The sequence below is a fragment of the Scyliorhinus torazame genome, chromosome 1 (assembly GCF_047496885.1).
Source record: "Scyliorhinus torazame isolate Kashiwa2021f chromosome 1, sScyTor2.1, whole genome shotgun sequence".
NCBI lineage: Eukaryota > Metazoa > Chordata > Chondrichthyes > Carcharhiniformes > Scyliorhinidae > Scyliorhinus > Scyliorhinus torazame.
Window position 1 is genome coordinate 961509 of NC_092707.1, and position 23205 is coordinate 984713.

General features: G+C 56.5%; 1 protein-coding gene across 7 annotated transcripts in view; it reads left to right on the forward strand.

The window, feature by feature from the left end:
- ncor2 (nuclear receptor corepressor 2) overlaps positions 1-23205 on the forward strand; it is a 1088322-nt gene that overhangs the window by 55408 nt on the left and 1009709 nt on the right. For 6 of the 7 annotated variants that reach the window (XM_072510208.1, XM_072510371.1, XM_072510235.1 and 3 more), the window contains one exon: positions 2018-2201. The exons of the other annotated variant lie outside the window; for it this stretch is intronic. In XM_072510208.1, coding sequence (XP_072366309.1) covers positions 2018-2201 — 184 coding nt within the window. The remainder of the gene's footprint in view (positions 1-2017; positions 2202-23205) is intronic. 7 annotated transcript variants of the gene reach the window in all.

Here is a 23205-nt window from a genome sequence, read left to right on the forward strand (position 1 = left end):
ACCCTGCGGGACACCACTCGTCACCGGTTGCCATTCCGAAAAAGAACCTTTTATCCCAACTCTCTGCCTTCTGCCTGACAGCCAATCGTCAATCCATGTTCGTACCTTGCCTCGAATACCATGGGCCCTTATTTTACTCAGCAGTCTCCCATGAGGCACCTTATCAAAGGCCTTTTGGAAGTCAAGATAGATAACATCCATTGGCTCTCCTTGGTCTAACCTATTTGTTATCTCTTCAAAGAACTATGTCCGGGATGTTGAGCTTTAACCCTGAAAAGTATAAGTTAATGTTTGGAGGACTAACAAGGCAAAGGAATATTCAATGAATGGTCGGACCTCAGGAAGTACAGAAGATCAGAGGGATCTTGGGGTGCAGGTTCATGGAATTGTGAATGCAGCACGACAGGTAGATAAGGTGGTTAAGACAGGATAAGGGATACTTGTCTTTATTAACTGACGCACAGAATTTAAGAGACAGGAAAGTTATGCTTGAACTGTATAAAACGCTGGTGAGGCCCCAGCTGGAGTACTGTGTGCAGTTCTGGTCACCACATTATAGAAAGGATGTGATTGCACTGGAGGGGGTGCAGAGGAGATTCACCTGGATGTTGTCTGGGCTGGAGCGTTTCAGCTATGAAGAGAGGTTGGGTCGACTGGGGCTGTTTTTCATAGAGCAGCGAAGGCTGAGGGGGGACCTGATTGAAATGTATATAATTCTGAGGGGCATAGAATGGGTGGATAGGAAGCAGCTCTTTCCATTAATAGAGGAGCTCTGTGGTGATCTGCCTGTGCACAGTTCTGCATAGAGTTAGCAATGCGACCTCCAACCAGCTGGTGGTGATAGAAAACTATCACGTGACTCAACACACCTGCCAGTTGGGAGTAAGACGTACAGGAGGATAGTCGCACTTAGAGTAACTCCAGCAAAATTCACTGAATTCATTTAGTAGCCATTGTCTGAATTGCCGTCCCTTAGTCATCTTTCCAGGTGTTTATTGAGAAATCATCTTTCTAGTGAAACAAGTATATGTTCAGTGTACATCCTTACAACGGTTACATCACAGAACACAACAGGGTCACAACCAGGGGGCAGAGAGTAATGGGCAGAAAGTTTAGAGGGGCTTTGAAGAGAAACCCGGAGGGTGGTGGCAGTGTGGAACTTGCTGCCTAAACGGGTGGTGGAGGCAGAAATTCTTGTCACATTGACAAAGTATTTCGATATTCTCTTGCGCTGCTGTAACCTCCAGGCTGTGGGCAAGCGCTGGAAATGTTTTTAAATTTGTTAATGGGATGTGGGAATCGCTGGCGGTGCCAGCTTTTATTACCCATTCCTGAGTCACCCACATTGCTATGGGTCTGGAGTCACGTGTAGGCCAGACCGGGTAAGGACGGCAGATTTCCTTCCAAAAAGAGCATCAGTGAAGCAGATGGGTTTTTACGACAATCGACAAGGTTTCATGGTCATCGTTAGACTTTTAATTCCAGATTTTTATTGAATTCAAATTCCACCACCTGCCATAGTGGGATTGGAACCGGGTCCCCAGAGCATTAGTCTGGGTCTCTGGATTACTTGTCCAGGGACAAGGCCACTGCCTCCCTCGAGGGGTCAGTGCAGTCAGATTTTTGTTGACCGGTGTGGACACGATGGGCAGAGAGGCTTCTCTCTCTGCTGCAAGTCTCTATCAATCTCTGAATCCACATTGGTTGGATGCCCAAGCTCTGCGGAGATGACCTGGGAGGCAGGAGGCCTCAGAAATGGAAACTGAAGTCATTTAGAGTGGAGGCTGACATCTTCCATCACACAATGGGAGATTACCGGCAGCGGGAAGCTCAGTGACCGGAGGCGGGGGCCCAAATAAGACAATTAATTGATCAGTTGTTGGCCACTTCCCACCGCGGTTGGCATTTCACTGTCGCCGGCGATATCTGAATCACACAGAACTGCCTCCTGATGTTTTTATATCCATTGTACTTAGTTTGGGATTATTTTTGATTTTAATCTGCTTGGGTCTTGCAGGAATCCTGATAATCTCAGTGATTATGATGCACACAGAAGCTCTCTGTGTGACGCTACTGACCAGGCAGGGACACTTCATTCCGACAGCAAGCGGCCCAGGTTGGATTGGCTGCAGCAATCACTGCTTCGACATCACTCCCTCCTGCCCCATACTCCCCGCAATGGAGTCGAGGAGCTCCTGAAGGTAGATTAAACTCTGTGCATTAACTAACTCCACCTTTCCTGCTGATCACCAACCTGGGAACAAATGGTTAATTCTCCTCACTGACAGCGGTTTCCAGTGCGGAGTGGGTCGGGCTCGGTATAGGAAGAACACTGGGACAGTGCGGAGTGGGGCGGGTTCGGTATGGGAAGAACACTGGGACAGTGCGGAGTGGGGCGGGTTCGGTATGGGAAGAACACTGGGACAGTGCGGAGTGTGTCGGGTTCGGTATAGGAAGAACACTGGGACAGTGCGGAGTGGGTCGGGCTCGGTATAGGAAGAACACTGGGACAGTGCGGAGTGGGGCGGGTTCGGTATAGGAAGAATACTGGGACAGTGCTGAGTGGGTTGTGCTCGGTATGGGAAGAACACTGGGACAGTGCTGAGTGTGTCGGGCTCGGTATAGGAAGAACACTGGGACAGTGCGGAGTGTGTCGGGTTCGGTATAGGAAGAACACTGGGACAGTGCGGAGTGGGTCGGGCTCGGTATAGGAAGAACACTGGGACAGTGCGGAGTGGGTCGGGCTCAGTATAGGAAGAACACTGGGACAGTGCTGAGTGGGTTGTGCTCGGTATGGGAAGAACACTGGGACAGTGCGGAGTGGGTCAAGCTCGGTATAGGACGAACACTGGGACAGTGCTGAGTGTGTCGGGCTCGGTATAGGAAGAACACTGGGACAGTGCTGAGTGGGTCGGGCTCGGTATAGGAAGAACACTGGGACAGTGCGGAGTGGGTCGGGCTCGGTATAGGAAGAACACTGGGACAGTGCTGAGTGGGTCGGGCTCGGTATAGGAAGAACACTGGGACAGTGCTGAGTAGGTTGTGCTCGGTATAGGAAGAACACTGGGACAGTGCTGAGTAGGTTGTGCTCGGTATGGGAAGAACACTGGGACAGTGCGGAGTGGGTCAAGCTCGGTATAGGAAGAACACTGGGACAGTGCGGAGTGGGTCGGGCTCGGTATAGGACGAACACTGGGACAGTGCTGAGTGTGTCGGGCTCGGTATAGGAAGAACACTGGGACAGTGCGGAGTGTGTCGGGCTCAGTATAGGAAGAACACTGGGACAGTGCGGAGTGTGTCGGGCTCGGTATAGGACGAACACTGGGACAGTGCTGAGTGTGTCGGGTTCGGTATAGGAAGAACACTGGGACAGTGCGGAGTGTGTCGGGTTCGGTATGGGAAGAACACTGGGACAGTGCTGAGTGGGTCGGGCTCGGTGTAGGAAGAACACTGGGACAGTGCTGAGTGGGTCGGGCTCGGTATAGGAAGAACACTGGGACAGTGCTGAGTAGGTTGTGCTCGGTATGGGAAGAACACTGGGACAGTGCGGAGTGGGTCAAGCTCGGTATAGGAAGAACACTGAGACAGTGCGGAGTGGGTCGGGCTCGGTATAGGAAGAACACTGGGACAGTGCTGAGTGTGTCGGGCTCGGTATAGGAAGAACACTGGGACAGTGCTGAGTGTGTCGGGCTCGGTATAGGAAGAACACTGGGACAGTGCGGAGTGTGTCGGGTTCGGTATGGGAAGAACACTGGGACAGTGCTGAGTGGGTTGTGCTCGGTGTAGGAAGAACACTGGGACAGTGCTGAGTGGGTCGGGCTCGGTATAGGAAGAACACTGGGACAGTGCGGAGTGGGTCAAGCTCGGTATAGGAAGAACACTGGGACAGTGCTGAGTGGGTCGGGTTCGGTATAGGAAGAACACTGGGACAGTGCTGAGTGTGTCGGGCTCGGTATAGGAAGAACACTGGGACAGTGCTGAGTGTGTCGGGTTCGGTATAGGAAGAACACTGGGACAGTGCTGAGTGTGTCGGGCTCGGTATAGGAAGAACACTGGGACAGTGCGGAGTGGGTCGGGTTCGGTATAGGAAGAACACTGGGACAGTGCTGAGTGTGTCGGGCTCGGTATAGGAAGAACACTGGGACAGTGCTGAGTGTGTCGGGCTCGGTATAGGAAGAACACTGGGACAGTGCGGAGTGGGTCAAGCTCGGTATAGGACGAACACTGGGACAGTGCTGAGTGTGTCGGGCTCGGTATAGGAAGAACACTGGGACAGTGCTGAGTGGGTCGGGCTCGGTATAGGAAGAACACTGGGACAGTGCGGAGTGGGTCGGGCTCGGTATAGGACGAACACTGGGACAGTGCTGAGTGGGTCGGGCTCGGTATAGGAAGAACACTGGGACAGTGCTGAGTAGGTTGTGCTCGGTATAGGAAGAACACTGGGACAGTGCGGAGTGGGTCGGGCTCGGTATAGGAAGAACACTGGGACAGTGCTGAGTAGGTTGTGCTCGGTATGGGAAGAACACTGGGACAGTGCGGAGTGGGTCGGGTTCGGTATAGGAAGAACACTGGGACAGTGCTGAGTGTGTCGGGCTCGGTATAGGAAGAACACTGGGACAGTGCTGAGTGTGTCGGGCTCGGTATAGGAAGAACACTGGGACAGTGCGGAGTGGGTCGGGCTCGGTATAGGAAGAACACTGGGACAGTGCTGAGTGTGTCGGGCTCGGTATAGGAAGAACACTGGGACAGTGCTGAGTGTGTCGGGTTCGGTATAGGAAGAACACTGGGACAGTGCTGAGTGTGTCGGGCTCAGTATAGGAAGAACACTGGGACAGTGCTGAGTGTGTCGGGCTCGGTATAGGAAGAACACTGGGACAGTGCTGAGTGGGTCGGGCTCGGTATAGGAAGAACACTGGGACAGTGCGGAGTGTGTCGGGCTCGGTATAGGAAGAACACTGGGACAGTGCGGAGTGGGTCGGGCTCGGTATAGGAAGAACACTGGGACAGTGCGGAGTGGGTCGGGCTCGGTATGGGAAGAACACTGGGACAGTGCTGAGTGTGTCGGGCTCGGTATAGGAAGAATACTGGGACAGTGCTGAGTGGGTCGGGCTCGGTATAGGAAGAACACTGGGACAGTGCTGAGTGTGTCGGGCTCGGTATAGGAAGAACACTGGGACAGTGCGGAGTGGGTCGGGCTCAGTATAGGAAGAACACTGGGACAGTGCTGAGTGTGTCGGGCTCGGTATAGGAAGAACACTGGGACAGTGCTGAGTGGGTCGGGCTCGGTATAGGAAGAACACTGGGACAGTGCGGAGTGGGTCGGGCTCGGTATAGGAAGAACACTGGGACAGTGCTGAGTGGGTCAAGCTCGGTATAGGAAGAACACTGGGACAGTGCGGAGTGGGTCGGGCTCGGTATAGGAAGAACACTGGGACAGTGCGGAGTGGGTCGGGCTCGGTATAGGAAGAACACTGGGACAGTGCTGAGTGGGTCGGGCTCGGTGTAGGAAGAACACTGGGACAGTGCTGAGTGGGTCGGGCTCGGTATAGGAAGAACACTGGGACAGTGCTGAGTGTGTCGGGCTCGGTATAGGAAGAACACTGGGACAGTGCTGAGTGGGTCGGGCTCGGTGTAGGAAGAACACTGGGACAGTGCTGAGTGGGTTGGGCTCGGTATAGGAAGAACACTGGGACAGTGCGGTGTGGGTCGGGCTCGGTATAGGAAGAACACTGGGACAGTGCTGAGTGTGTCGGGCTCGGTATAGGAAGAACACTGGGACAGTGCGGAGTGGGTCGGGCTCGGTATTGGAAGAACACTGGGACAGTGCGGAGTGTGTCGGGCTCGGTATAGGAAGAACACTGGGACAGTGCGGAGTGGGTCGGGCTTGGTATAGGAAGAACACTGGGACAGTGCGGAGTGTGTCGGGCTCGGTATAGGAAGAACACTGGGACAGTGCGGAGTGGGTCAAGCTCGGTATAGGAAGAACACTGGGACAGTGCTGAGTGGGTCGGGCTCGGTATAGGAAGAACACTGGGACAGTGCGGAGTGGGTCGGGCTCGGTATAGGAAGAACACTGGGACAGTGCTGAGTGGGTCGGGCTTGGTATAGGAAGAACACTGGGACAGTGCTGAGTAGGTTGTGCTCGGTATAGGAAGAACACTGGGACAGTGCGGAGTGGGTCGGGCTCGGTATAGGAAGAACACTGGGACAGTGCTGAGTAGGTTGTGCTCGGTATGGGAAGAACACTGGGACAGTGCGGAGTGGGTCGGGTTCGGTATAGGAAGAACACTGGGACAGTGCTGAGTGTGTCGGGCTCGGTATAGGAAGAACACTGGGACAGTGCTGAGTGTGTCGGGCTCGGTATAGGAAGAACACTGGGACAGTGCGAAGTGGGTCGGGCTCGGTATAGGAAGAACACTGGGACAGTGCTGAGTGTGTCGGGCTCGGTATAGGAAGAACACTGGGACAGTGCTGAGTGTGTCGGGTTCGGTATAGGAAGAACACTGGGACAGTGCTGAGTGTGTCGGGCTCAGTATAGGAAGAACACTGGGACAGTGCTGAGTGTGTCGGGCTCGGTATAGGAAGAACACTGGGACAGTGCTGAGTGGGTCGGGCTCGGTATAGGAAGAACACTGGGACAGTGCGGAGTGTGTCGGGCTCGGTATAGGAAGAACACTGGGACAGTGCGGAGTGGGTCGGGCTCGGTATAGGAAGAACACTGGGACAGTGCGGAGTGGGTCGGGCTCGGTATGGGAAGAACACTGGGACAGTGCTGAGTGTGTCGGGCTCGGTATAGGAAGAACACTGGGACAGTGCTGAGTGGGTCGGGCTCGGTATAGGAAGAACACTGGGACAGTGCTGAGTGTGTCGGGCTCGGTATAGGAAGAACACTGGGACAGTGCGGAGTGGGTCGGGCTCAGTATAGGAAGAACACTGGGACAGTGCTGAGTGTGTCGGGCTCGGTATAGGAAGAACACTGGGACAGTGCTGAGTGGGTCGGGCTCGGTATAGGAAGAACACTGGGACAGTGCGGAGTGGGTCGGGCTCGGTATAGGAAGAACACTGGGACAGTGCTGAGTGGGTCAAGCTCGGTATAGGAAGAACACTGGGACAGTGCGGAGTGGGTCGGGCTCGGTATAGGAAGAACACTGGGACAGTGCGGAGTGGGTCGGGCTCGGTATAGGAAGAACACTGGGACAGTGCTGAGTGGGTCGGGCTCGGTGTAGGAAGAACACTGGGACAGTGCTGAGTGGGTCGGGCTCGGTATAGGAAGAACACTGGGACAGTGCTGAGTGTGTCGGGCTCGGTATAGGAAGAACACTGGGACAGTGCTGAGTGGGTCGGGCTCGGTGTAGGAAGAACACTGGGACAGTGCTGAGTGGGTTGGGCTCGGTATAGGAAGAACACTGGGACAGTGCGGAGTGGGTCGGGCTCGGTATAGGAAGAACACTGGGACAGTGTTGAGTGTGTCGGGCTCGGTATAGGAAGAACACTGGGACAGTGCGGAGTGGGTCGGGCTCGGTATTGGAAGAACACTGGGACAGTGCGGAGTGGGTCGGGCTCGGTATAGGAAGAACACTGGGACAGTGCGGAGTGGGTCGGGCTTGGTATAGGAAGAACACTGGGACAGTGCGGAGTGTGTCGGACTCGGTATAGGAAGAACACTGGGACAGTGCGGAGTGGGTCAAGCTCGGTATAGGAAGAACACTGGGACAGTGCTGAGTGGGTCGGGCTCGGTATAGGAAGAACACTGGGACAGTGCGGAGTGGGTCGGGCTCGGTATAGGAAGAACACTGGGACAGTGCTGAGTGGGTCGGGCTTGGTATAGGAAGAACACTGGGACAGTGCTGAGTAGGTTGTGCTCGGTATAGGAAGAACACTGGGACAGTGCGGAGTGGGTCGGGCTCGGTATAGGAAGAACACTGGGACAGTGCTGAGTAGGTTGTGCTCGGTATGGGAAGAACACTGGGACAGTGCGGAGTGGGTCGGGTTCGGTATAGGAAGAACACTGGGACAGTGCTGAGTGTGTCGGGCTCGGTATAGGAAGAACACTGGGACAGTGCTGAGTGTGTCGGGCTCGGTATAGGAAGAACACTGGGACAGTGCGAAGTGGGTCGGGCTCGGTATAGGAAGAACACTGGGACAGTGCTGAGTGTGTCGGGCTCGGTATAGGAAGAACACTGGGACAGTGCTGAGTGTGTCGGGTTCGGTATAGGAAGAACACTGGGACAGTGCTGAGTGTGTCGGGCTCAGTATAGGAAGAACACTGGGACAGTGCTGAGTGTGTCGGGCTCGGTATAGGAAGAACACTGGGACAGTGCTGAGTGGGTCGGGCTCGGTATAGGAAGAACACTGGGACAGTGCGGAGTGTGTCGGGCTCGGTATAGGAAGAACACTGGGACAGTGCGGAGTGGGTCGGGCTCGGTATTGGAAGAACACTGGGACAGTGCGGAGTGGGTCGGGCTCGGTATGGGAAGAACACTGGGACAGTGCTGAGTGTGTCGGGCTCGGTATAGGAAGAACACTGGGACAGTGCTGAGTGGGTCGGGCTCGGTATAGGAAGAACACTGGGACAGTGCGGAGTGGGTCGGGCTCAGTATAGGAAGAACACTGGGACAGTGCTGAGTGTGTCGGGCTCGGTATAGGAAGAACACTGGGACAGTGCTGAGTGGGTCGGGCTCGGTATAGGAAGAACACTGGGACAGTGCGGAGTGGGTCGGGCTCGGTATAGGAAGAACACTGGGACAGTGCTGAGTGGGTCAAGCTCGGTATAGGAAGAACACTGGGACAGTGCGGAGTGGGTCGGGCTCGGTATAGGAAGAACACTGGGACAGTGCGGAGTGGGTCGGGCTCGGTATAGGAAGAACACTGGGACAGTGCTGAGTGGGTCGGGCTCGGTGTAGGAAGAACACTGGGACAGTGCGGAGTGGGTCGGGCTCGGTATAGGAAGAACACTGGGACAGTGCGGAGTGTGTCGGGCTCGGTATAGGAAGAACACTGGGACAGTGCGGAGTGGGTCAAGCTCGGTATAGGAAGAACACTGGGACAGTGCGGAGTGGGTCGGGCTTGGTATAGGAAGAACACTGGGACAGTGCGGAGTGGGTCGGGCTCGGTATAGGAAGAACACTGGGACAGTGCAGAGTGGGTCGGGCTCGGTATAGGAAGAACACTGGGACAGTGCGGAGTGGGTCGGGCTCGGTATAGGAAGAACACTGGGACAGTGCGGAGTGGGTCGGGCTTGGTATAGGAAGAACACTGGGACAGTGCGGAGTGGGTCGGGCTCGGTATAGGAAGAACACTGGGACAGTGCGGAGTAAGTCGGGCTCGGTATAGGAAGAACACTGGGACAGTGCGGAGTGTGTCGGGCTCGGTATAGGAAGAACACTGGGACAGTGCGGAGTGTGTCGGGCTCGGTATAGGAAGAACACTGGGACAGTGCTGAGTGGGTCGGGCTCGGTATAGGAAGAACACTGGGACAGTGCGGAGTGGGTCGGGCTCGGTATAGGAAGAACACTGGGACAGTGCTGAGTGGGTCGGGCTCGGTATAGGAAGAACACTGGGACAGTGCTGAGTAGGTTGTGCTCGGTATAGGAAGAACACTGGGACAGTGCTGAGTAGGTTGTGCTCGGTATGGGAAGAACACTGGGACAGTGCGGAGTGGGTCAAGCTCGGTATAGGAAGAACACTGAGACAGTGCGGAGTGGGTCGGGCTCGGTATAGGACGAACACTGGGACAGTGCTGAGTGTGTCGGGCTCGGTATAGGAAGAACACTGGGACAGTGCGGAGTGTGTCGGGTTCGGTATAGGAAGAACACTGGGACAGTGCGGAGTGGGTCGGGCTCGGTATAGGAAGAACACTGGGACAGTGCGGAGTGGGTCGGGCTCAGTATAGGAAGAACACTGGGACAGTGCTGAGTGGGTTGTGCTCGGTATGGGAAGAACACTGGGACAGTGCGGAGTGGGTCAAGCTCGGTATAGGACGAACACTGGGACAGTGCTGAGTGTGTCGGGCTCGGTATAGGAAGAACACTGGGACAGTGCTGAGTGGGTCGGGCTCGGTATAGGAAGAACACTGGGACAGTGCGGAGTGGGTCGGGCTCGGTATAGGAAGAACACTGGGACAGTGCTGAGTGGGTCGGGCTCGGTATAGGAAGAACACTGGGACAGTGCTGAGTAGGTTGTGCTCGGTATAGGAAGAACACTGGGACAGTGCTGAGTAGGTTGTGCTCGGTATGGGAAGAACACTGGGACAGTGCGGAGTGGGTCAAGCTCGGTATAGGAAGAACACTGGGACAGTGCGGAGTGGGTCGGGCTCGGTATAGGACGAACACTGGGACAGTGCTGAGTGTGTCGGGCTCGGTATAGGAAGAACACTGGGACAGTGCGGAGTGTGTCGGGCTCAGTATAGGAAGAACACTGGGACAGTGCGGAGTGTGTCGGGCTCGGTATAGGACGAACACTGGGACAGTGCTGAGTGTGTCGGGTTCGGTATAGGAAGAACACTGGGACAGTGCGGAGTGTGTCGGGTTCGGTATGGGAAGAACACTGGGACAGTGCTGAGTGGGTCGGGCTCGGTGTAGGAAGAACACTGGGACAGTGCTGAGTGGGTCGGGCTCGGTATAGGAAGAACACTGGGACAGTGCTGAGTAGGTTGTGCTCGGTATGGGAAGAACACTGGGACAGTGCGGAGTGGGTCAAGCTCGGTATAGGAAGAACACTGAGACAGTGCGGAGTGGGTCGGGCTCGGTATAGGAAGAACACTGGGACAGTGCTGAGTGTGTCGGGCTCGGTATAGGAAGAACACTGGGACAGTGCTGAGTGTGTCGGGCTCGGTATAGGAAGAACACTGGGACAGTGCGGAGTGTGTCGGGTTCGGTATGGGAAGAACACTGGGACAGTGCTGAGTGGGTTGTGCTCGGTGTAGGAAGAACACTGGGACAGTGCTGAGTGGGTCGGGCTCGGTATAGGAAGAACACTGGGACAGTGCGGAGTGGGTCAAGCTCGGTATAGGAAGAACACTGGGACAGTGCTGAGTGGGTCGGGTTCGGTATAGGAAGAACACTGGGACAGTGCTGAGTGTGTCGGGCTCGGTATAGGAAGAACACTGGGACAGTGCTGAGTGTGTCGGGTTCGGTATAGGAAGAACACTGGGACAGTGCTGAGTGTGTCGGGCTCGGTATAGGAAGAACACTGGGACAGTGCGGAGTGGGTCGGGTTCGGTATAGGAAGAACACTGGGACAGTGCTGAGTGTGTCGGGCTCGGTATAGGAAGAACACTGGGACAGTGCTGAGTGTGTCGGGCTCGGTATAGGAAGAACACTGGGACAGTGCGGAGTGGGTCAAGCTCGGTATAGGACGAACACTGGGACAGTGCTGAGTGTGTCGGGCTCGGTATAGGAAGAACACTGGGACAGTGCTGAGTGGGTCGGGCTCGGTATAGGAAGAACACTGGGACAGTGCGGAGTGGGTCGGGCTCGGTATAGGACGAACACTGGGACAGTGCTGAGTGGGTCGGGCTCGGTATAGGAAGAACACTGGGACAGTGCTGAGTAGGTTGTGCTCGGTATAGGAAGAACACTGGGACAGTGCGGAGTGGGTCGGGCTCGGTATAGGAAGAACACTGGGACAGTGCTGAGTAGGTTGTGCTCGGTATGGGAAGAACACTGGGACAGTGCGGAGTGGGTCGGGTTCGGTATAGGAAGAACACTGGGACAGTGCTGAGTGTGTCGGGCTCGGTATAGGAAGAACACTGGGACAGTGCTGAGTGTGTCGGGCTCGGTATAGGAAGAACACTGGGACAGTGCGGAGTGGGTCGGGCTCGGTATAGGAAGAACACTGGGACAGTGCTGAGTGTGTCGGGCTCGGTATAGGAAGAACACTGGGACAGTGCTGAGTGTGTCGGGTTCGGTATAGGAAGAACACTGGGACAGTGCTGAGTGTGTCGGGCTCAGTATAGGAAGAACACTGGGACAGTGCTGAGTGTGTCGGGCTCGGTATAGGAAGAACACTGGGACAGTGCTGAGTGGGTCGGGCTCGGTATAGGAAGAACACTGGGACAGTGCGGAGTGTGTCGGGCTCGGTATAGGAAGAACACTGGGACAGTGCGGAGTGGGTCGGGCTCGGTATAGGAAGAACACTGGGACAGTGCGGAGTGGGTCGGGCTCGGTATGGGAAGAACACTGGGACAGTGCTGAGTGTGTCGGGCTCGGTATAGGAAGAATACTGGGACAGTGCTGAGTGGGTCGGGCTCGGTATAGGAAGAACACTGGGACAGTGCTGAGTGTGTCGGGCTCGGTATAGGAAGAACACTGGGACAGTGCGGAGTGGGTCGGGCTCAGTATAGGAAGAACACTGGGACAGTGCTGAGTGTGTCGGGCTCGGTATAGGAAGAACACTGGGACAGTGCTGAGTGGGTCGGGCTCGGTATAGGAAGAACACTGGGACAGTGCGGAGTGGGTCGGGCTCGGTATAGGAAGAACACTGGGACAGTGCTGAGTGGGTCAAGCTCGGTATAGGAAGAACACTGGGACAGTGCGGAGTGGGTCGGGCTCGGTATAGGAAGAACACTGGGACAGTGCGGAGTGGGTCGGGCTCGGTATAGGAAGAACACTGGGACAGTGCTGAGTGGGTCGGGCTCGGTGTAGGAAGAACACTGGGACAGTGCTGAGTGGGTCGGGCTCGGTATAGGAAGAACACTGGGACAGTGCTGAGTGTGTCGGGCTCGGTATAGGAAGAACACTGGGACAGTGCTGAGTGGGTCGGGCTCGGTGTAGGAAGAACACTGGGACAGTGCTGAGTGGGTTGGGCTCGGTATAGGAAGAACACTGGGACAGTGCGGTGTGGGTCGGGCTCGGTATAGGAAGAACACTGGGACAGTGCTGAGTGTGTCGGGCTCGGTATAGGAAGAACACTGGGACAGTGCGGAGTGGGTCGGGCTCGGTATTGGAAGAACACTGGGACAGTGCGGAGTGTGTCGGGCTCGGTATAGGAAGAACACTGGGACAGTGCGGAGTGGGTCGGGCTTGGTATAGGAAGAACACTGGGACAGTGCGGAGTGTGTCGGGCTCGGTATAGGAAGAACACTGGGACAGTGCGGAGTGGGTCAAGCTCGGTATAGGAAGAACACTGGGACAGTGCTGAGTGGGTCGGGCTCGGTATAGGAAGAACACTGGGACAGTGCGGAGTGGGTCGGGCTCGGTATAGGAAGAACACTGGGACAGTGCTGAGTGGGTCGGGCTTGGTATAGGAAGAACACTGGGACAGTGCTGAGTAGGTTGTGCTCGGTATAGGAAGAACACTGGGACAGTGCGGAGTGGGTCGGGCTCGGTATAGGAAGAACACTGGGACAGTGCTGAGTAGGTTGTGCTCGGTATGGGAAGAACACTGGGACAGTGCGGAGTGGGTCGGGTTCGGTATAGGAAGAACACTGGGACAGTGCTGAGTGTGTCGGGCTCGGTATAGGAAGAACACTGGGACAGTGCTGAGTGTGTCGGGCTCGGTATAGGAAGAACACTGGGACAGTGCGAAGTGGGTCGGGCTCGGTATAGGAAGAACACTGGGACAGTGCTGAGTGTGTCGGGCTCGGTATAGGAAGAACACTGGGACAGTGCTGAGTGTGTCGGGTTCGGTATAGGAAGAACACTGGGACAGTGCTGAGTGTGTCGGGCTCAGTATAGGAAGAACACTGGGACAGTGCTGAGTGTGTCGGGCTCGGTATAGGAAGAACACTGGGACAGTGCTGAGTGGGTCGGGCTCGGTATAGGAAGAACACTGGGACAGTGCGGAGTGTGTCGGGCTCGGTATAGGAAGAACACTGGGACAGTGCGGAGTGGGTCGGGCTCGGTATAGGAAGAACACTGGGACAGTGCGGAGTGGGTCGGGCTCGGTATGGGAAGAACACTGGGACAGTGCTGAGTGTGTCGGGCTCGGTATAGGAAGAACACTGGGACAGTGCTGAGTGGGTCGGGCTCGGTATAGGAAGAACACTGGGACAGTGCTGAGTGTGTCGGGCTCGGTATAGGAAGAACACTGGGACAGTGCGGAGTGGGTCGGGCTCAGTATAGGAAGAACACTGGGACAGTGCTGAGTGTGTCGGGCTCGGTATAGGAAGAACACTGGGACAGTGCTGAGTGGGTCGGGCTCGGTATAGGAAGAACACTGGGACAGTGCGGAGTGGGTCGGGCTCGGTATAGGAAGAACACTGGGACAGTGCTGAGTGGGTCAAGCTCGGTATAGGAAGAACACTGGGACAGTGCGGAGTGGGTCGGGCTCGGTATAGGAAGAACACTGGGACAGTGCGGAGTGGGTCGGGCTCGGTATAGGAAGAACACTGGGACAGTGCTGAGTGGGTCGGGCTCGGTGTAGGAAGAACACTGGGACAGTGCTGAGTGGGTCGGGCTCGGTATAGGAAGAACACTGGGACAGTGCTGAGTGTGTCGGGCTCGGTATAGGAAGAACACTGGGACAGTGCTGAGTGGGTCGGGCTCGGTGTAGGAAGAACACTGGGACAGTGCTGAGTGGGTTGGGCTCGGTATAGGAAGAACACTGGGACAGTGCGGAGTGGGTCGGGCTCGGTATAGGAAGAACACTGGGACAGTGTTGAGTGTGTCGGGCTCGGTATAGGAAGAACACTGGGACAGTGCGGAGTGGGTCGGGCTCGGTATTGGAAGAACACTGGGACAGTGCGGAGTGGGTCGGGCTCGGTATAGGAAGAACACTGGGACAGTGCGGAGTGGGTCGGGCTTGGTATAGGAAGAACACTGGGACAGTGCGGAGTGTGTCGGACTCGGTATAGGAAGAACACTGGGACAGTGCGGAGTGGGTCAAGCTCGGTATAGGAAGAACACTGGGACAGTGCTGAGTGGGTCGGGCTCGGTATAGGAAGAACACTGGGACAGTGCGGAGTGGGTCGGGCTCGGTATAGGAAGAACACTGGGACAGTGCTGAGTGGGTCGGGCTTGGTATAGGAAGAACACTGGGACAGTGCTGAGTAGGTTGTGCTCGGTATAGGAAGAACACTGGGACAGTGCGGAGTGGGTCGGGCTCGGTATAGGAAGAACACTGGGACAGTGCTGAGTAGGTTGTGCTCGGTATGGGAAGAACACTGGGACAGTGCGGAGTGGGTCGGGTTCGGTATAGGAAGAACACTGGGACAGTGCTGAGTGTGTCGGGCTCGGTATAGGAAGAACACTGGGACAGTGCTGAGTGTGTCGGGCTCGGTATAGGAAGAACACTGGGACAGTGCGAAGTGGGTCGGGCTCGGTATAGGAAGAACACTGGGACAGTGCTGAGTGTGTCGGGCTCGGTATAGGAAGAACACTGGGACAGTGCTGAGTGTGTCGGGTTCGGTATAGGAAGAACACTGGGACAGTGCTGAGTGTGTCGGGCTCAGTATAGGAAGAACACTGGGACAGTGCTGAGTGTGTCGGGCTCGGTATAGGAAGAACACTGGGACAGTGCTGAGTGGGTCGGGCTCGGTATAGGAAGAACACTGGGACAGTGCGGAGTGTGTCGGGCTCGGTATAGGAAGAACACTGGGACAGTGCGGAGTGGGTCGGGCTCGGTATTGGAAGAACACTGGGACAGTGCGGAGTGGGTCGGGCTCGGTATGGGAAGAACACTGGGACAGTGCTGAGTGTGTCGGGCTCGGTATAGGAAGAACACTGGGACAGTGCTGAGTGGGTCGGGCTCGGTATAGGAAGAACACTGGGACAGTGCGGAGTGGGTCGGGCTCAGTATAGGAAGAACACTGGGACAGTGCTGAGTGTGTCGGGCTCGGTATAGGAAGAACACTGGGACAGTGCTGAGTGGGTCGGGCTCGGTATAGGAAGAACACTGGGACAGTGCGGAGTGGGTCGGGCTCGGTATAGGAAGAACACTGGGACAGTGCTGAGTGGGTCAAGCTCGGTATAGGAAGAACACTGGGACAGTGCGGAGTGGGTCGGGCTCGGTATAGGAAGAACACTGGGACAGTGCGGAGTGGGTCGGGCTCGGTATAGGAAGAACACTGGGACAGTGCTGAGTGGGTCGGGCTCGGTGTAGGAAGAACACTGGGACAGTGCGGAGTGGGTCGGGCTCGGTATAGGAAGAACACTGGGACAGTGCGGAGTGTGTCGGGCTCGGTATAGGAAGAACACTGGGACAGTGCGGAGTGGGTCAAGCTCGGTATAGGAAGAACACTGGGACAGTGCGGAGTGGGTCGGGCTTGGTATAGGAAGAACACTGGGACAGTGCGGAGTGGGTCGGGCTCGGTATAGGAAGAACACTGGGACAGTGCAGAGTGGGTCGGGCTCGGTATAGGAAGAACACTGGGACAGTGCGGAGTGGGTCGGGCTCGGTATAGGAAGAACACTGGGACAGTGCGGAGTGGGTCGGGCTTGGTATAGGAAGAACACTGGGACAGTGCGGAGTGGGTCGGGCTCGGTATAGGAAGAACACTGGGACAGTGCGGAGTAAGTCGGGCTCGGTATAGGAAGAACACTGGGACAGTGCGGAGTGTGTCGGGCTCGGTATAGGAAGAACACTGGGACAGTGCGGAGTGTGTCGGGCTCGGTATAGGAAGAACACTGGGACAGTGCTGAGTGGGTCGGGCTCGGTATAGGAAGAACACTGGGACAGTGCGGAGTGGGTCGGGCTCGGTATAGGAAGAACACTGGGACAGTGCTGAGTGGGTCGGGCTCGGTATAGGAAGAACACTGGGACAGTGCTGAGTAGGTTGTGCTCGGTATAGGAAGAACACTGGGACAGTGCTGAGTAGGTTGTGCTCGGTATGGGAAGAACACTGGGACAGTGCGGAGTGGGTCAAGCTCGGTATAGGAAGAACACTGAGACAGTGCGGAGTGGGTCGGGCTCGGTATAGGACGAACACTGGGACAGTGCTGAGTGTGTCGGGCTCGGTATAGGAAGAACACTGGGACAGTGCTGAGTGTGTCGGGTTCGGTATAGGAAGAACACTGGGACAGTGCGGAGTGTGTCGGGTTCGGTATGGGAAGAACACTGGGACAGTGCTGAGTGGGTCGGGCTCGGTGTAGGAAGAACACTGGGACAGTGCTGAGTGGGTCGGGCTCGGTATAGGAAGAACACTGGGACAGTGCTGAGTAGGTTGTGCTCGGTATGGGAAGAACACTGGGACAGTGCGGAGTGGGTCAAGCTCGGTATAGGAAGAACACTGAGACAGTGCGGAGTGGGTCGGGCTCGGTATAGGAAGAACACTGGGACAGTGCTGAGTGTGTCGGGCTCGGTATAGGAAGAACACTGGGACAGTGCTGAGTGTGTCGGGCTCGGTATAGGAAGAACACTGGGACAGTGCGGAGTGTGTCGGGTTCGGTATGGGAAGAACACTGGGACAGTGCTGAGTGGGTTGTGCTCGGTGTAGGAAGAACACTGGGACAGTGCTGAGTGGGTCGGGCTCGGTATAGGAAGAACACTGGGACAGTGCGGAGTGGGTCAAGCTCGGTATAGGAAGAACACTGGGACAGTGCTGAGTGGGTCGGGTTCGGTATAGGAAGAACACTGGGACAGTGCTGAGTGTGTCGGGCTCGGTATAGGAAGAACACCGGGACAGTGCTGAGTGTGTCGGGTTCGGTATAGGAAGAACACTGGGACAGTGCTGAGTGTGTCGGGCTCGGTATAGGAAGAACACTGGGACAGTGCGGAGTGGGTCGGGTTCGGTATAGGAAGAACACTGGGACAGTGCTGAGTGTGTCGGGCTCGGTATAGGAAGAACACTGGGACAGTGCTGAGTGTGTCGGGCTCGGTATAGGAAGAACACTGGGACAGTGCGGAGTGGGTCAAGCTCGGTATAGGACGAACACTGGGACAGTGCTGAGTGTGTCGGGCTCGGTATAGGAAGAACACTGGGACAGTGCTGAGTGGGTCGGGCTCGGTATAGGAAGAACACTGGGACAGTGCGGAGTGGGTCGGGCTCGGTATAGGACGAACACTGGGACAGTGCTGAGTGGGTCGGGCTCGGTATAGGAAGAACACTGGGACAGTGCTGAGTAGGTTGTGCTCGGTATAGGAAGAACACTGGGACAGTGCGGAGTGGGTCGGGCTCGGTATAGGAAGAACACTGGGACAGTGCTGAGTAGGTTGTGCTCGGTATGGGAAGAACACTGGGACAGTGCGGAGTGGGTCGGGTTCGGTATAGGAAGAACACTGGGACAGTGCTGAGTGTGTCGGGCTCGGTATAGGAAGAACACTGGGACAGTGCTGAGTGTGTCGGGCTCGGTATAGGAAGAACACTGGGACAGTGCGGAGTAGGTCGGGCTCGGTATAGGAAGAACACTGGGACAGTGCTGAGTGTGTCGGGCTCGGTATAGGAAGAACACTGGGACAGTGCTGAGTGTGTCGGGTTCGGTATAGGAAGAACACTGGGACAGTGCTGAGTGTGTCGGGCTCAGTATAGGAAGAACACTGGGACAGTGCTGAGTGTGTCGGGCTCGGTATAGGAAGAACACTGGGACAGTGCTGAGTGGGTCGGGCTCGGTATAGGAAGAACACTGGGACAGTGCGGAGTGGGTCGGGCTCGGTATAGGAAGAACACTGGGACAGTGCGGAGTGGGTCGGGCTCGGTATGGGAAGAACACTGGGACAGTGCTGAGTGTGTCGGGCTCGGTATAGGAAGAACACTGGGACAGTGCTGAGTGGGTCGGGCTCGGTATAGGAAGAACACTGGGACAGTGCTGAGTGTGTCGGGCTCGGTATAGGAAGAACACTGGGACAGTGCGGAGTGGGTCGGGCTCAGTATAGGAAGAACACTGGGACAGTGCTGAGTGTGTCGGGCTCGGTATAGGAAGAACACTGGGACAGTGCTGAGTGGGTCGGGCTCAGTATAGGAAGAACACTGGGACAGTGCGGAGTGGGTCGGGCTCGGTATAGGAAGAACACTGGGACAGTGCTGAGTGGGTCAAGCTCGGTATAGGAAGAACACTGGGACAGTGCGGAGTGGGTCGGGCTCGGTATAGGAAGAACACTGGGACAGTGCGGAGTGGGTCGGGCTCGGTATAGGAAGAACACTGGGACAGTGCTGAGTGGGTCGGGCTCGGTGTAGGAAGAACACTGGGACAGTGCTGAGTGGGTCGGGCTCGGTATAGGAAGAACACTGGGACAGTGCTGAGTGTGTCGGGCTCGGTATAGGAAGAACACTGGGACAGTGCTGAGTGGGTCGGGCTCGGTATAGGAAGAACACTGGGACAGTGCTGAGTGGGTCGGGCTCGGTATAGGAAGAACACTGGGACAGTGCTGAGTGGGTCGGGCTCGGTGTAGGAAGAACACTGGGACAGTGCTGAGTGGGTTGGGCTCGGTATAGGAAGAACACTGGGACAGTGCGGAGTGGGTCGGGCTCGGTATAGGAAGAACACTGGGACAGTGCTGAGTGTGTCGGGCTCGGTATAGGAAGAACACTGGGACAGTGCGGAGTGGGTCGGGCTCGGTATTGGAAGAACACTGGGACAGTGCGGAGTGGGTCGGGCTCGGTATAGGAAGAACACTGGGACAGTGCGGAGTGGGTCGGGCTTGGTATAGGAAGAACACTGGGACAGTGCGGAGTGTGTCGGGCTCGGTATAGGAAGAACACTGGGACAGTGCGGAGTGGGTCAAGCTCGGTATAGGAAGAACACTGGGACAGTGCTGAGTGGGTCGGGCTCGGTATAGGAAGAACACTGGGACAGTGCGGAGTGGGTCGGGCTCGGTATAGGAAGAACACTGGGACAGTGCTGAGTGGGTCGGGCTTGGTATAGGAAGAACACTGGGACAGTGCTGAGTAGGTTGTGCTCGGTATAGGAAGAACACTGGGACAGTGCGGAGTGGGTCGGGCTCGGTATAGGAAGAACACTGGGACAGTGCTGAGTAGGTTGTGCTCGGTATGGGAAGAACACTGGGACAGTGCGGAGTGGGTCGGGTTCGGTATAGGAAGAACACTGGGACAGTGCTGAGTGTGTCGGGCTCGGTATAGGAAGAACACTGGGACAGTGCGAAGTGGGTCGGGCTCGGTATAGGAAGAACACTGGGACAGTGCTGAGTGTGTCGGGCTCGGTATAGGAAGAACACTGGGACAGTGCTGAGTGTGTCGGGTTCGGTATAGGAAGAACACTGGGACAGTGCTGAGTGTGTCGGGCTCAGTATAGGAAGAACACTGGGACAGTGCTGAGTGTGTCGGGCTCGGTATAGGAAGAACACTGGGAAAGTGCTGAGTGTAGTCGGGCTCGGTATAGGAAGAACACTGGGACAGTGCGGAGTGTGTCGGGCTCGGTATAGGAAGAACACTGGGACAGTGCGGAGTGGGTCGGGCTCGGTATAGGAAGAACACTGGGACAGTGCGGAGTGGGTCGGGCTCGGTATGGGAAGAACACTGGGACAGTGCTGAGTGTGTCGGGCTCGGTATAGGAAGAACACTGGGACAGTGCTGAGTGGGTCGGGCTCGGTATAGGAAGAACACTGGGACAGTGCGGAGTGGGTCGGGCTCAGTATAGGAAGAACACTGGGACAGTGCTGAGTGTGTCGGGCTCGGTATAGGAAGAACACTGGGACAGTGCTGAGTGGGTCGGGCTCGGTATAGGAAGAACACTGGGACAGTGCGGAGTGGGTCGGGCTCGGTATAGGAAGAACACTGGGACAGTGCTGAGTGGGTCAAGCTCGGTATAGGAAGAACACTGGGACAGTGCGGAGTGGGTCGGGCTCGGTATAGGAAGAACACTGGGACAGTGCGGAGTGGGTCGGGCTCGGTATAGGAAGAACACTGGGACAGTGCTGAGTGGGTCGGGCTCGGTGTAGGAAGAACACTGGGACAGTGCTGAGTGGGTCGGGCTCGGTATAGGAAGAACACTGGGACAGTGCTGAGTGTGTCGGGCTCGGTATAGGAAGAACACTGGGACAGTGCTGAGTGGGTCGGGCTCGGTGTAGGAAGAACACTGGGACAGTGCTGAGTGGGTTGGGCTCGGTATAGGAAGAACACTGGGACAGTGCGGAGTGGGTCGGGCTCGGTGTAGGAAGAACACTGGGACAGTGCTGAGTGTGTCGGGCTCGGTATAGGAAGAACACTGGGACAGTGCGCAGTGGGTCGGGCTCGGTATTGGAAGAACACTGGGACAGTGCGGAGTGGGTCGGGCTCGGTATAGGAAGAACACTGGGACAGTGCGGAGTGGGTCGGGCTCGGTATAGGAAGAACACTGGGACAGTGCGGAGTAGGTCGGGCTCGGTATAGGAAGAACACTGGGACAGTGCGGAGTGTGTCGGGCTCGGTATAGGAAGAACACTGGGACAGTGCGGAGTGGGTCAAGCTCGGTATAGGAAGAACACTGGGACAGTGCGGAGTGGGTCGGGCTTGGTATAGGAAGAACACTGGGACAGTGCGGAGTGGGTCGGGCTCGGTATAGGAAGAACACTGGGACAGTGCAGAGTGGGTCGGGCTCGGTATAGGAAGAACACTGGGACAGTGCGGAGTGGGTCGGGCTCGGTATAGGAAGAACACTGGGACAGTGCGGAGTGGGTCGGGCTTGGTATAGGAAGAACACTGGGACAGTGCGGAGTGGGTCGGGCTCGGTATAGGAAGAACACTGGGACAGTGCGGAGTAAGTCGGGCTCGGTATAGGAAGAACACTGGGACAGTGCGGAGTGTGTCGGGCTCGGTATAGGAAGAACACTGGGACAGTGCGGAGTGTGTCGGGCTCAGTATAGGAAGAACACTGGGACAGTGCTGAGTGGGTCGGGCTCGGTATAGGAAGAACACTGGGACAGTGCGGAGTGGGTCGGGCTCAGTATAGGAAGAACACTGGGACAGTGCGGAGTGGGTCGGGCTTGGTATAGGAAGAACACTGGGACAGTGCGGAGTGGGTTGTGCTCGGTATAGGAAGAACACTGGGACAGTGCGGAGTGTGTCGGGCTCGGTATAGGAAGAACACTGGGACAGTGCGGAGTGGGTCGGGCTCAGTATAGGAAGAACACTGGGACAGTGCGGAGCGGGTCGGGCTTGGTATAGGAAGAACACTGGGACAGTGCTGAGTGGGTTGTGCTCGGTATAGGAAGAACACTGGGACAGTGCGGAGTGGGTCAAGCTCGGTGTAGGAAGAACACTGGGACAGTGCGGAGTGGCTCAAGCTCGGTATAGGAAGAACACTGGGACAGTGCGGAGTGGGTCAAGCTCGGTGTAGGAAGAACACTGGGACAGTGCTGAGTGGGTCGGGCTCGGTATAGGAAGAACACTGGGACAGTGCTGAGTGTGTCGGGCTCAGTATAGGAAGAACACTGGGACAGTGCTGAGTGGGTCGGGCTCGGTGTAGGAAGAACACTGGGACAGTGCGGAGTGGGTCGGGCTCGGTATAGGAAGAACACTGGGACAGTGTAGAGTGGGTCGGGCTCGGTATAGGAAGAACACTGGGACAGTGCGGAGTGGGTCTGGCTCGGTATAGGAAGAACACTGGGACAGTGCTGAATGTGTCGGGCTCGGTATAGGAGGAACACTGGGACAGTGCGAGTGGGTCGGGCTCGGTATAGGAAGAACACTGGGACAGTGCTGAGTGTGTCGGGCTCGGTATGGGAAGAACACTGGGACAGTGCTGAGTGGGTCGGGCTCGGTATAGGAAGAACACTGGGACAGTGCTGAGTGTGTCGGGCTCGGTATGGGAAGAACACTGGGACAGTGCGGAGTGGGTCGGGCTCGGTATAGGAAGAACACTGGGACAGTGCGGAGTGGGTCGGGCTCGGTATAGGAAGAACACTGGGACAGTGCGGAGTGGGGCGGGCTCGGTATAGGAAGAACACTGGGACAGTGCTGAGTGTGTCGGGCTCGGTATAGGAAGAACACTGGGACAGTGCTGAGTGTGTCGGGCTCGGTATAGGAAGAACACTGGGACAGTGCGGAGTGGGTCGGGCTCGGTATAGGAAGAACACTGGGACAGTGCTGAGTGTGTCGGGCTCGGTATAGGAAGAACACTGGGACAGTGCGGAGTGGGTCGGGCTCGGTACAGGAAGAACACTGGGACAGTGCTGAGTGGGTCGGGCTCGGTATAGGAAGAACACTGGGACAGTGCGGAGTGTGTCGGGCTCGGTATAGGAAGAACACTGGGACAGTGCTGAGTGTGTCGGGCTCGGTATAGGAAGAACACTGGGACAGTGCAGAGTGGGTCGGGCTCGGTATAGGAAGAACACTGGGACAGTGCTGAGTGTGTCGGGCTCGGTATAGGAAGAACACTGGGACAGTGCGGAGTG